At 41.1% G+C, this 13,504-nt stretch overlaps 1 protein-coding gene across 1 annotated transcript in view; it reads left to right on the forward strand.

The window, feature by feature from the left end:
* The window catches only part of USP54 (ubiquitin specific peptidase 54), a 79,211-nt gene that overhangs the window by 28,351 nt on the left and 37,356 nt on the right, over nucleotides 1-13,504 (forward strand). Inside the window, exons 3-7 of the mRNA XM_007940611.1 lie at nucleotides 9,630-9,764; nucleotides 11,764-11,877; nucleotides 12,019-12,101; nucleotides 12,533-12,638; nucleotides 12,751-12,897. Of these exons, the coding sequence (XP_007938802.1) occupies nucleotides 9,630-9,764; nucleotides 11,764-11,877; nucleotides 12,019-12,101; nucleotides 12,533-12,638; nucleotides 12,751-12,897 (585 nt within the window). The remainder of the gene's footprint in view (nucleotides 1-9,629; nucleotides 9,765-11,763; nucleotides 11,878-12,018; nucleotides 12,102-12,532; nucleotides 12,639-12,750; nucleotides 12,898-13,504) is intronic.

Raw genomic sequence — 13,504 nt, forward strand, 5'->3', positions numbered from 1 at the left:
GCAGTATCACTACGGAAGTAGGATTGCCCAACCTTCCTTCCGAGGAGTGGCTGGTGGGTTTGAACCGCCAGCCTTCTGGTGAGCAGTCAAGTGAGCACCCGGCTATTTTGGCTTCCTCATGCCTCTGGATCAACAGACAAAGAAGGGCATTACTGGACTTTCTGGTGTGATAGATCCTGATTACTAAGGGGAAATTGGATTGATATTACATAATGGAGGTAAGGAAGAATATGTCTGGAATGCAGGCGATTCTTTAGTATATCTCAGTACTACCATGTCCTATGATTAAAGTCAATGGAAAATTATAGCAACCCAATTCTGATATGACTACTAATGGCCCAGACCCTTCAGGAATGAAGGTTTGGGTCACCCCACCAGGCTAAAAACCATGACCAGTTGAGGTGCTTGCTGAGGGCAAGGGAAATACAGAGTGGATGGTGGAAGAAGGTAGTTCTGAATATCAACTATGACCACATGACCAGTTGCAGAAATGAGGACTGTGATTGTTATATTTCTTCACTGTATATGTGCATCAAATATTTTTGTTTCTTTCTGTTAGGAACTGTGAAATGTAAATAAGGTTAATGCGTTTCAGTTGTATGTGTGTTAGTGTATTATGTTATGTGCAAATATGACTTTATAATTGTCCTTATTTAGTGATTATATATGGCTAAGAAGATGTGTACAACTGCCTAGTTGACAAGGGGTGGACTGTGATGGTTGGAGCTCTGTGTCAACTTGGCTGGACTACAGTTCTGTGTGGTTTAAGCAATAGTGATATGGGTTGTTCCAATGATGGTGTTGTAGTTCAGTTTGTGTGTCAACTTGGCTGGGCCTGGTTGAGTGGCTGGGTAGCTGGTGGTAGTTATTGCCCATGATGAGACTGGCAGTCAACTCCATGGTGGGATCTACCATAAGCAGGTGAGTAGCTGCCTTTGGGATGTGGTCTGCTTTCTGTATATAAGGGGAAGTCTTGGGGATAGTCTCTAGCTTATGGCATGCTTGGACCCTGCATGTAGCCAGGTTATTGTTCAGCAGCCTGCCATGCTCTGCCGACCTTGGGACTTACAATGGACTTAAATTAATGGCCTGCCATTTGGTTTGGTAACATTGGGACTGTGCTGTTTTATTTGTCAACCTTGCGTTTCTCAGCCTCAGCAGCCAGCAGCTGTCTGAGTGAAGAAGAGCCTTTAGCTTCAGTGGGCTGGAAGCTGGAGGCAGAGCTGAAGCCCAAGGTTGAGGGGCTTTCACCCAGACCCTAGAGCTTGGCACTTTGAACTTGGACTTAAAGCCTCCAAATTGTAAGAATAAACTCTTGTTTGTTATGGCCATCCTATTTGTGGTATATTCTAGTCTGAGGGGCATTAGGTAACCAGAACAGATGGGATCAGATGTATATGGTTTGAGCAGCCAATCTGTTGATAGGGAGTTTCCTTGGGGGTGTGGCCTACTTCTAGTATATTTATAGACATCCTGGGAAAAGAGACACTCTTCTGTGGATCGGGATTCTGTTGTGCTGCCCACAACTGTCCGTGAGCAAACAATCCACCGTTCCGCCTGGAGATCTTGGATTCGTCATTCGTTGGAGTCAAGAGCCAGTATACTGCCTGCCAACCTTGAGCTCCTCAGCCCCTGCAGCTGTGTGATTCAGGAAAAGCCTCCAGCTTGACATTTGATCCAAGAACTTTGGACTTGCCAGCTTCTATAAGTGTGTGAGCCATTTTCCTAAGATAAATTTCCCTTTCTCTCTCTATATAAGCTTTACTGGTTTTGTTTCTCTAGAGAATCCAGTCTAACACAGATATGGTTACCTTGAGCAGAAATACCCAAGGTGTCCTGGGCCATAGGCACCAAGAATGACGTAAAGGGGAAAGCATATACCAACACCAGCCGGGCAGGAGTGTCCGAAGTAAGAAAGAAGTAGAACAGTGTAGGTAAAATGAGACTGTGTGCTGAGTGGATTCGGTCTTGTCATATGGCAGAGCAGCAGAGTGAGAAAGGATGAGATAGAAACCACGAAGGCCACAATATGCTGGGGGAAAAAGAGGACATTGCATCTGAGTGAAGAGCCTGCAAGTACAGGCAGGATGGTGTTCTTTGAACTTGTGAGCTTTGACCTAGCTCTAGGTGGCTATGGTCAGAGAAGAAAGTGCTGAATGGGCAGCTGGTGTCAGAACTAAATTGAAAAGTAAAAAGTGAGGATTTACATTTGAAGTTGATTATTATCTTAGTAGGGCCTTATCACCTTTACTTTTATTCTGTATGAAATGGGAAACCTTTAGACAGTTCTGAGCAGAGTAATAATGCAATCTGACTTAAATCATCTGACTGCTATGTTGAGACTGCTTTGTGTTTCCTTCAGGGAAACAAGAGAACTAGTTAAGAAATTGTTGTAATCTTCCACGTGAAGAGATGAGGTTATTTGGAATAGAGTGGTAGTAGATGAGAGTAATGAGATGCATGGGGCCTAGATATATTTTGAGGGTAGACTATATCAGGATTTGACAATTGATTGAATGTAAGTTGTGAGAGGAAGAGGAGGATCAAAGATGGCTCCTAGACTTTTGGCCTGAACAACTGCAAGGATGATGTTGCCATTTACTGAGATGGTGATGCATGAGGATGAAGCAAGAGTGTGGGGGAGAAGATCAGAACTTTAGTCTTTGGACATTTTATATTTGAGATTCTTATTAATATTTCAAGTGGAGACTCATCTGTATAGTTGAATATACAAATCTGGAATTCAAGAGCGAAATTTGGGCTGTTGATAGGAAGTTGGGAGTTGTCAGTGTATGTGTGGTATCTAAAACCATGGTTCTAGATGATATCATTAGGAGGATGAATGTATTTAGAGAAGTAAGGAGTCTTTGAGAAAATGAAAGGGACCAGAAATGAAACTGTTAAAGAGTAGCCAGTGATACACGAAGTAAACCAGGAGAGTACGGTGCCCTGGAAGTTAAAAGGAATTACTTAAAAGATCAACTGGGTTAAATGCTGCTGATAAGTAAAATGAGGACCAAGAATTGACCATTAGAGGTTGGTGGGGCCTCCTATTAGATCACCTAGGTAGGTTTATAGTGGTCTCTTTAGTAAATCTGAAAAATAACGCTGTTTTTTTTTTTTTTTTTTTAATTTTTATTGTGATTTGGGTGAAAATTTACAAAGAAAATTCATCTTCCATATAGCAGTTCACATTACAGTTTGTCTCATAACATTGACTGCAGTTTTCTACAGTGCAACAGCTCTCTTTCCACTTCCTCCTCATAATTACCTCTTTCCTGTGTCCTTCCCTCTATGCACTCCTGCCACCCAAGCTTTCTCCCTGTGCCTACACAGCCCTTCTATTCTCCCATGATTGATCTCTCCAAGGAGTATATCTACGTAATGTAAATGTTCAGCTCATTTGCCTGTCTTTTGTCTGGCTGGAAGCCACAGGAGTGGGTTCAATTCCAGACCTGAATGGCAGCTAGGGGCCATAGTCTCATGGGTTCACCAGGCTCTATCAGGCCAACAAACCTGGTCCCTTTTTTTTCTTCTTTTTTATGATTTTGAGTTTTGTTCCACATTGTTCTCCCACTTTATCTGTTGTTGTTGTTGTTATGTGCCATCGAGTCAGACTCAACTCATAACGACCCCTCCTTGGGTTTCCGAGGCAGTATCACTACAGAGGTAGATTTCCCCATCTTCCTTCCAAGGAGTGGCTGGTGGGTTTGAACCACCAGCCTTCTGGTTAGCAGTCAAGTGCCTTAGGCACTATGCTACCAGAGCTCCTCCACTCTACCTGGGATCTCCTATATAGATCTCCCTCCAAGTTGTTGACAGTGGTAGCTGGGCACCATCTAGTTCTTCTGGTCTCAGAGTCATATAGGCTCATTCTTCTTTGCTCAGGATAAAGTGAGATCCGTTGTTGCATCTGGATGGCCACTTGCAAGCCTTTAAGATCCCATTTGCTACTTGTCAAAGTAGGATGTGGAACAGTGTTTTTGTGTAGTATGTTATACCAGTTGAGCTTGATGTCCCCTGCAACCATGGTCCTGAACTCACTACTCATTCCCTCTGGGTAGCTGGCTGTGGCCAAGAAGTGACTATGAACTTGTGCCTTGTCAGTTCTACTATATACTTGCATATTCTTACAGCACATACAAATACACCTGTAGAAACATTGTCTGCCAACTCTATACGTGGTCATGGGCACCCCCCCCATAGACATACCTAATCTTTCAGCCTGTCCACCCATATATCAGTATTTGCCATCATTGACAACGCAGTACTGTATGTTCAAAAGGTTTATCTTTGTTGTCTATACCTACCTTGCACCTTTCTATGTCTTCCTCTTCCTCAATGCCACTGTGTTGATCACTCACATTTGGTACCTTGCCCTTTCCTTCACCCCAGTCAATACTTTTCTCTGCTTATCTAGCAGTATTCCCTCCTCCCATCTCTGGTAACCAGCAAAGAAAATGTCTTTCCATATATAAACCTTTCCTTGACTTTTTACAATAATGGACTAATAAAATATTTGCCCTTCTGTGGTTGACTTATTTCACTCAGCATAATGTCCTCCAAGTTCATCCATGTTATGCTGTATTTTGCAGATTCTCCATTATTCTTAGGGTTGCATTGTGTGTATGTACCATAGTTTTTTTAATCCATTCTTCTGTTGATGGGCACCTAGGTTGTTTCCATCTTTTTGCTATTGTAAATAGTGCTGTGATGAACATGGGTGTGCATATATCTGTTCTTGTCCTGGCTCTCACTTCTTTAGAATATATACCTAGTAATGGAATTGCTGGGTTGAATAGTATTTCTAATTCCAACTTTTTAAGGAATCACCATATTGCTTTCCCCAGTGGTTGTATCATTTGACAGTCCCACCAGCAGTCAATACTGGGATTTTTTATATGAAGAAATTATTAACAAGAATTTCAAATGAGTGACATTCTTCTGGCCCTTTGATATGTAATTCATTGCTGATTGAATTGATTACCTGGGTCGTGTAGTTAGGACCTAGGCCACATGATGTCAAGTAGTATATTCTAGACTCTGTGGGGAGGGTTCAGTGCCATTTGAGAAGGAGTTAATCAAGCCAGGTGTCACTTGTTGCCACTGTTTTCATTTTCTGGACATTGCATTTATCAGAAGATAGACACATTTTACATTTAATTACACCAAAATTAAAACTGCTGTGTATCAAAAGTCACTGTAACCAAGGTCAGTAATTGGGAGAAGATGTTTACCACAAATAATACAAAGGTATCAGAAAGACTAAATGTAGTCATAAAGACTAAAATTAAAGTGTCTGACAGTATTAATTACTGACAAGGATATGGAGAAATTTATAGTCATTTACTGGGAGAAGTATAAGCTGGCATTGCCTCCTTTGTTTTCTCTTTCTTTTTCTGTAACATTTTATTGTGCTTCAGGTGAAACTTTATATAGCAAGTTAGTTCATACAGAAATTGTTCCATGACATTGGTTTGCAATCCCTGCAGTGTGTCGGCACTCTCCCTGTTTCCTTCCTGGTTCCCTATTTCCATTCATTGAGTTTCCCTGTCCCTCCCTGTCTTCTCATCTTTGGTTTTGGAAAAATGTTGCCCTTTTGGTCTGTTATAGTTGATTGTTCTAAGGAACATATTCTTCACAGGTGGTGGTATTTGTTTTATATTCTTGTGTGTTATTTGGCTGAAAGGTGGCCTCTGGGAGTATCTTCAGTTTTAAGTTAGAAGGTTATCTCAGGGCTATAGTCTCATGTATTCATTTAGTCTCTTTCAGACCACTAAGTCTCGTCTTTTTTTTTTTTTTTCTTTTAAATGTTTTTCCACATTTTTTACTCATTATAACTGGAACCTTTTATTGTGGTCTTGATCAGAGCGATCAGTAGTAATAGCTCAGCTCCATCTAGTTCTTTTGGTCTCAGATTAGAGGAAGCTGTGGTTCATGTGGGTCATTAGTCCTTTGGACTAATTTCTTGCTTGAGTCTTCATTTTTCTTCATTCTCCTTTGCTCCAAGGGGAAGACAGACACCAATAGTTGCTTCATAGGTAGCTGCTTGCTACCTTTTAAGACCCCAGATGTTACTCACCAGACTTGGTTGTAAAATATTAGTTTTATAAATTGTGTTTTGTCAGTTGAGCTAAACGTCCCCTGAGACTATTGTCCTTAGCTTTCAGGTCCAGGGTCCAGTGGTTCATTTCCAGTATCTAAGTAATTTCTTAGAAATGTGCAAAGACTTGGAGTTAGAAAACCAAAAGGGAAGAACATGCACGGCATTTCTCAAGCTAAAAAAACTGACTAGGGGCCTTCGTTCCAGGGGTTTCACCAGCCTCTATCAGACCAGTAAACCTAGTCTTTTTATGATTTTGAATTTTGTTCCACATTTTTCTCCTACTCTATCTAAAGAAACTAAACAAAACTCACTGCCATTGAGTCAGATCCAACTCGTAATGACCCTTCCTTGGGTTTCCGAGGCGTAGCACTATGGAAGTGTTGTTATTATTTGCTGTCGAGTTGGACCCGACTCATAGCGACCCCTTCTTGGGTTTCCGAGGCAGTAACACTATGGAAGTAGATTACCCAACCTTCCTTCTGAGGAGTGGCTGGTGGGTTTGAACCTCCAGCCTTCTGGTCAGCAGTCAAGTGCCTTAGGCACTGAGCTACCAGAGCTCCTCCCACTCTATCTAGAATCTCCTATTTTGATCCTTTTCTGAGTGGTTGACAGTGGTAGCCAGGCACTATCTACTTCTTCTGGTCTCAGGGTTCTGTAGGCTGAGGTCCACATGGTTCAGTAGTCCCTTGAACTAATTGTTTCTATGCGTCTTTGGTTTTCTTTTTTCTTCTTTGCTCCAGACGAGGAGAGACCAGTTGTGCATCTTAGATGGCTGCTTGCAAGCTTTTAAGACCCTAGTCGCTACTCACCAAAGTAAAATGTAGAACAATGTTTTTGTATAATATGTTATGCCAATTGAACTTGATGTCCCTCATGACCATGGTCCTGAACTTGTGGGCCCTGTGACCCACACTCTCAGGGTGTTTGGCTGTGGCTAAGAAGTGATCATAGCTTTGCCCTGTTAGCTCTATTCATAAGTCTATTCTTATCACCACTCTTATTTCTCTTACTGCCATCGAGTCATTTCTGACTCGTAGCAACCCCTCTTTGGGTTTCCAAGGCAGTATCTCTATGGAATTAGATTGCCCAGTCTTCCTTCTGAGGAGTGGCTAGTGGGTTTCAACTGCCAGTCTTCTGGTTAGCAGCAAATGCCTTAGGCACTACACCACCTCTGGGATATATATCTAGGGGTGAGATTGCTGGATCATAGTATTTCTATTTCTTGCTTTTTAAGGAAGAGCTGGATTGTTTTCCATAGTGATTGTACCATTTTACAGTCCCATTAGCAGTGTATAAGAATTACATCTTCTCTATAACCTTGCCAGCATGTGGTGGTCTGTGTTTTCTTTTTTAATTAATACCATTCTTGCTAGAGTGAGATGATATCTCTTTGTAGTTTTGATTTATATTTGTATCTCTCTAATGGCTAATGTAGGAGCCTAAGGCACTTGACTGCTCACCAGAAGGCTGGTGGTTACAAACAACAACAACAACAACAACAACAACAATGGCTAATGTTGGGCAATCTACTTCTGTAGTGATACTGCCTCGGAAACCCAAGGAGGGGTCGCTATGAGTCAGGGTCTGCCTCAACGGCACACAACAGCAACAGCAATGGCTAATGTGGGAGCTCTGGTAGCGTAGTGCCTACGGCATTTGACTGCTAACTAGAAAGCTGGTGGTTCAAACCCACCAGCCACTCCTTGGAAGGAAGATTGGGCAATCTACTTCTGTAGTGATACCGCCTCGGAAACCCAAGGAGGGGTTACTATGAGTCGGATCCAACTTGGTGGCAGTGAGTTTGTTTTTTTTTTTTAAGAAATCTTTTTTTTTTTTTTTAATATGTGATTTGGGTGAAAGTTTATAGAACAAATTCACTTTCCATACAGCCGTTCACTTTGTCTCATAACATTGACTACAACTTACCCCAATGGAATAGCTCCCCTCCCACTTCCTCCCGATAGTTACCTCTTCCCTGTGTACATCCCTTCATGCACTCCTGCCCCCTGAACTGTCTCCCTGTGCATAAACAGCCCCTCTTTCTCCCATGATTGTTCTCTCCAAGGGGTGTATCTACCTCAGGTACATGTTCAACTCTTATGCCTGTCTTTTGTTTGGCTGAAATTCACAGGTGTGGGTTCAATTCCAGACCTAAAGGGCAGCTAGGGACCATTGTCTCAGGGGTTCCACTAGGCTCTATCAGACCAGCAAACCTGGTTCCCTTTTTTTTTTTTTTTCCCCTCCCAAATGATTTTGAGTTTTGTTCCACATTGTTCTCCCTCTCTATCTAGGATCGCCTCCATAGATCCCCCTCCAAGTGGTTGACAGTGGTAGCCAGGCACCATCTAGTTCTTCTGGTCTCATAGTCATATAGGCTGAGGATCGCATGGTGTACTGGTCATGAGGACTAATTGTTTTCATGAATCTTTGGTTTTTTTCATTCTTCTTTGCTCTGGACAAGGAGAGACCATCGTTGCATCTAGATGGCTGCTTACAAGCTTTTAAGATCCCAGTTGCTACTCGCAAATGTAAGAAGTGGAACAATGTTTTGTGTAGTATGTTATGCCAATTGAGCTTGATGTCCCCTGTGATTATGGCCAGTTTTTTGGGTTTTTTTAATGGCTAATGTTCATGAGCATCTTTTGATGTATTTATTAGCTGCCTGAATGTCTTCTTGGTGTCTTTTTGGTATCTTTTGGATTGTTTGTCTTTTTGTTGTCGAGATGTTGGAAGTTTTCTATAGATTTTTGAGATTAGACCTTTGTTGGATGTGTTGTAGCCAAAAATTTTTCCCAGTCTTTAAATTATCTTTTTACTCTTGGCAGTGTCTTTTGATGAACATAGCTGTTTATTAAGAGATCCCAGCTATCTAATTTATCTTCTATTCTTTGTGCATTTTTAACTTTGTTTATTATGCTATTTGTCCTTTATATTAGGGCCCCTAGCATTAGCCCTATTTTTTCTTCCATAATCTTTATGGTTTTAGGTTTTACATTTAGGTCTTAGATCCATTTTGAGTTAGTTTTTGTGCACAGTGTGAAGTATGAATCTTGTTTCATTTTTCTGCAAATGGATATCCAGTTTAGCTAGTACCATTTGTTAAAGAGACTCTCTTTTTCCCCCATTTAATGGATTTCAGTCCTTTGTTGAAGATCTGTAGGCGGGTGGGTTTACCTGTGGGTTTTCAGTTATGTTCCATTGATCTATGTGTCTGTTGTCTTACTAGTACCAGGCTGTTTTGACTACTGTGGTTGTGTAGCAAATAGGTTCTTAGATTGGTGAGTGTGAGGCACCTTCAGCTGCAAGAGTGAGATCCTTTTTGGAATGATCATACCCTTCATTCTGACCCTTGAGGTTATTTTTTTTTAAATTTTATTACTAACTAAAAGTATATCTACCCATGGGAAGTACATTTGATTTCCATACCTATCAGCATGGAGATGCTAGCATGACAGACTTGGGTATATAGAAACTTAATAAATGAGTATTGTGCTTTTTCTCTTGTCTAACCTCTTCCATACAGGGAATATTTAACCAGTTTCAGTGCAGTAGTGAAAAAGTCCTTCCATCTGACACTCTCCGCAGTGCTCTGGCAAAGACTTTCCAGGATGAACAGCGTTTCCAGCTGGGAATTATGGATGATGCTGCGGAGTGCTTTGTAAGTGCCTGGCCTCTGACCCTCTTTGAAATGAAATGGGACTGTTGATGGCCTCCATCAAGAACTGGCTCCTTTCCCATGATATTTCCTATGCCCTGATCTCTAGATCAGAAGTATCTCTAGCTTCTTAGAGCTCTAGAGTGTCTCTGCTATTGTGTAAATTTTCTATTGGGTTTATTCTTCTTCAAATTTGGGGTAATTTTGTGCTTGCCATTGCATAAAATAGGAGCACTCACTTTCAGAGTCAGTAAGCCTCATTAAAACAAATTTCTGGCCTCACCCTCTAAGTTTCTGACTTGGTAGTTCTGGACTGGGGCTAAAGAGTATCCATCTCTAACAAGTAATACTGATGCTGCTGGCCTGGGGACAATACTTTGAGAACACCTACCTCATTAAAGATAATTAAAGAGGGAATAACTGAATCCCTAGCATATGTGTGATGTTCTAGGTTCCTACATTGCCCCAGTGACTTTTAATAAAAGTCTTTGATTCTTCTGAATGCTGGAATCTATCCATCAACTTAAAAAAACCCCTTTTTATGCAGGCATTTAAAAATCTAAGAGTGTAGAAGGACAAATACGTACTAGTTCATTATTGTAAAAAGTCAAGGAAAGTTTATATATGGAAGGAACATTTCTTTGTTGGTTACCAGGGATGGGGGGGAACAACAACAACAAAAGAATCTGAGAGTGATATACATCCCATCATAGGTTTAAATGTGGGCCAAAATCAGAAGTACTCCTGAGAAACTAGGTAAGGGATATATTTCTGGTAGAAATGTAAAATGGTACATTTTACTCTGGAAAACAGCTTGGCAGTTTCTTATAAAACTAAACATGTACCTACCACACAACCCAGCACTTGTTTTCTTGGTTATTTATCCCAGAGAAGTAAAAACTTATGTTCCTGCAAAAACCTATACATGACAGGCCTACAAGGTGAACAGTTACACCAGGTCGATATATATACTCCTTAGAATGATCAACCGTGGGAGGTCAAAATGGCAGATCACAAGGGAGATAGTTCAGAGGGCAGAAATGTGTAGGAAAGAAGTGGGAAGAGAGCTGTTACATTGTGGGGATTGCAGTCAATGTCATGAAACAAAATGTGTATGAACTATTGAATGGAAAATGAATTTGCTCTGTAAACTTTCACCCAAATCACAATTAAAAAAAAAAAAAAAATCCAAAAATAAATAAATCTATTTAGTGCCTCAAAAAGCAAACAAACAAAAAATTGTACACATGAATGTTTATAGCATCTTTATTTGTGATAGCCAGATAGAAACAATCCAAATGTCCTTCAGTGGGCAAATGGTTAAATAAATTGTGGCACATCCATACCAGGGAATACTAAGCAGCAATAAAAAGGAATAAATTATTGTTTCACATAGTACAGTTTAGCTGGATCTCAAGGGAATTATGCTGAGTGAAAAGACCAATATAAAAAGGTTATTTACAATTCCATTCTTGAAATAACAAAGTTATAGAGAAGGAAAGAAGATTAGATTGCCGGGGATTAGGGATGAGAATTGGGTACGGCTATAAAGGGGTAGCCTGAGGGAGCCTGTGGTGATAGGACAGGTCTGTATCTTGATTGTGGTGGTGGTTACACAAATCTATATATGTGATAAAATTGCACAGAGCTGCACGCACAAATGAGTGTATATAAGACTGGTGAAATCTGAATAAACTCTGTGGATTGTATCCATGTCCATATTTCATAGTTTTGATATTATATTACAGTTATGTAAACTGTTTCCATTGGAAGAAACTGGGTAAAGGGTCATGGGACCTCCTGGTATATTTTTGCAACTTCCTGTTTAAAAATTTAATAAAAAAAAAAATAATAATAATAATAATAAATTTTTAATTAAAACAAACGAACAAAAATATTCCTACCTTCCAGGAGGGTTTTTTCTCTGAATGAACTGCTTACCAATTTGTTGATTTGTCATTTGCCTGACATTGTTGTATTGCTCTTGTTCTTTCTCTGTTAGGAAAATCTCCTGATGAGAATTCACTTCCATATTGCTGATGAAACCAAAGAGGATATATGTACTGCTCCACATTGCATCTCTCACCAAAAATTTGCAATGACGTTGTTTGAGCAGGTGAAACACTATTTCTTTCCCCATCTCTTCTTACATCTTTTCTTCAAGCACACATTATCCTGGGATGTGGGGTGTCACATAGGTGTCAAAACAGTTAATGATTATAGATGCTTGGTTTTGCTTTTCTCTCGCTGGGACCAGTGTGTATGTACTAGCTGTGGTGCCACTTCTGATCCACTGCCTTTCATCCAGATGGTACATTACATCTCCACCACTTCCCTTTGGTGAGTCTTACAAGGATCTCTGTTTGTACCCTTAGGTACTCATCTAGTTGATTGTTTTGTTTTTTCTCCAGTTGAGATTGAGTTTTAACTGAAGGCATCCAAATGGCTTATTGCTGAGTATATGCTTTCTTGTAGGACTCAGAACAACAGTTTAAAAATAGCCCTTTGCCCTCTTTATTCCCTCCCCACCCCCATTTCTTAACTAAGTCTGGCCAGGAAAGTGGTATGGGAAATGAAGTTTCTATGCGTTTTGGGATAGGCAGAGGCACTCACTGTCTTTGTGGGATGCTAAATCTGGTCAGGACAAGAGGTTTTGTTATAATGGGACAGAAACAAAGTCAAATATGTGAGTTAGATATTTGCATGAGTGATTTAGTTGATGTAGCTGTAAATGTCCTACCATCATTCCCCTTTTATTCTCCATCTTGAAGCAATCAGGCTATTTGTATGTTGGAAAGACGAGAAAAACCTTCACCGAGTATGTTTGGTGAGCTGCTGCAGAATGCCAGCACCATGGGGGATCTGCGGAACTGCCCTGTGAGTTATGTCAGGGGTGGGGTTTGGAGTGGAAAGGGGAATCCTGGCATCAGTGGAATTGTGGCCGAGCCAGTGGGAAACATGTGGAACTGTCCTTATATGTATATTTCAGAGCAACTGTGGAGAGAGGATCCGGATTCGCCGTGTGTTGATGAATGCTCCACAGATTATCACGATTGGGCTGGTATGGGACTCTGACCATTCAGACTTGGCAGAGGATGTCATCCACAGCCTGGGCACCTGCCTAAAGCTGGGTGATGTGAGTATTAGTTACCTTTGTCACTGACTTAGAGTTTTTGTTTCTGATATTGCTCAAGGGCAGTGAATGCTGAATAGAAAAGTATGTCCTATATGACAAATATTATAGAGTTTTTGACAGATACACATGTGTATATGTGTACACATACACATTGTGGTGGTTATGTTTGTGTGTCAACTTGGCTGGGCTTGGTTGAGTAGCTAGGCAGCTGGTGGTAGTTATTCCCCATGATGAGACTGGCAGTCAGTTCCATGGTGGGATCTACCACGAGCAGCTGAGTAGCTGCCTTTGGGATGTGGTCTGCTTCCTGTATATAAGGAGAAGCCTTGGGGATAGTCTCTAGCTTATGGCATGCTTGGACACTGCATATAGCTGTGTCGTTGTTCAACAGCCTGCCATGTTCTGCCAACCTTGGGACTTACAGTGGACTTAAATTAATTGGCTGCTGTGTGTTTTGGTAACATCGGGACTGTGCCTTTTTACTTATCAACCTTGGGCTTGTCAGCCGCAGCAGCCAGCAGCTGTCTGAGTGAAGAAACGCTAGCTCCAGTGGGCCGGGAGCAGGAGGCAGAGCTGGACCCCAAGGTTGAGGGGCTTTCACCCAGCC

Source organism: Orycteropus afer, unplaced genomic scaffold (genome assembly GCF_000298275.1).
Source record: "Orycteropus afer afer isolate SDZICR_OR568_19922 unplaced genomic scaffold, OryAfe1.0 scaffold00070, whole genome shotgun sequence".
NCBI lineage: Eukaryota > Metazoa > Chordata > Mammalia > Tubulidentata > Orycteropodidae > Orycteropus > Orycteropus afer.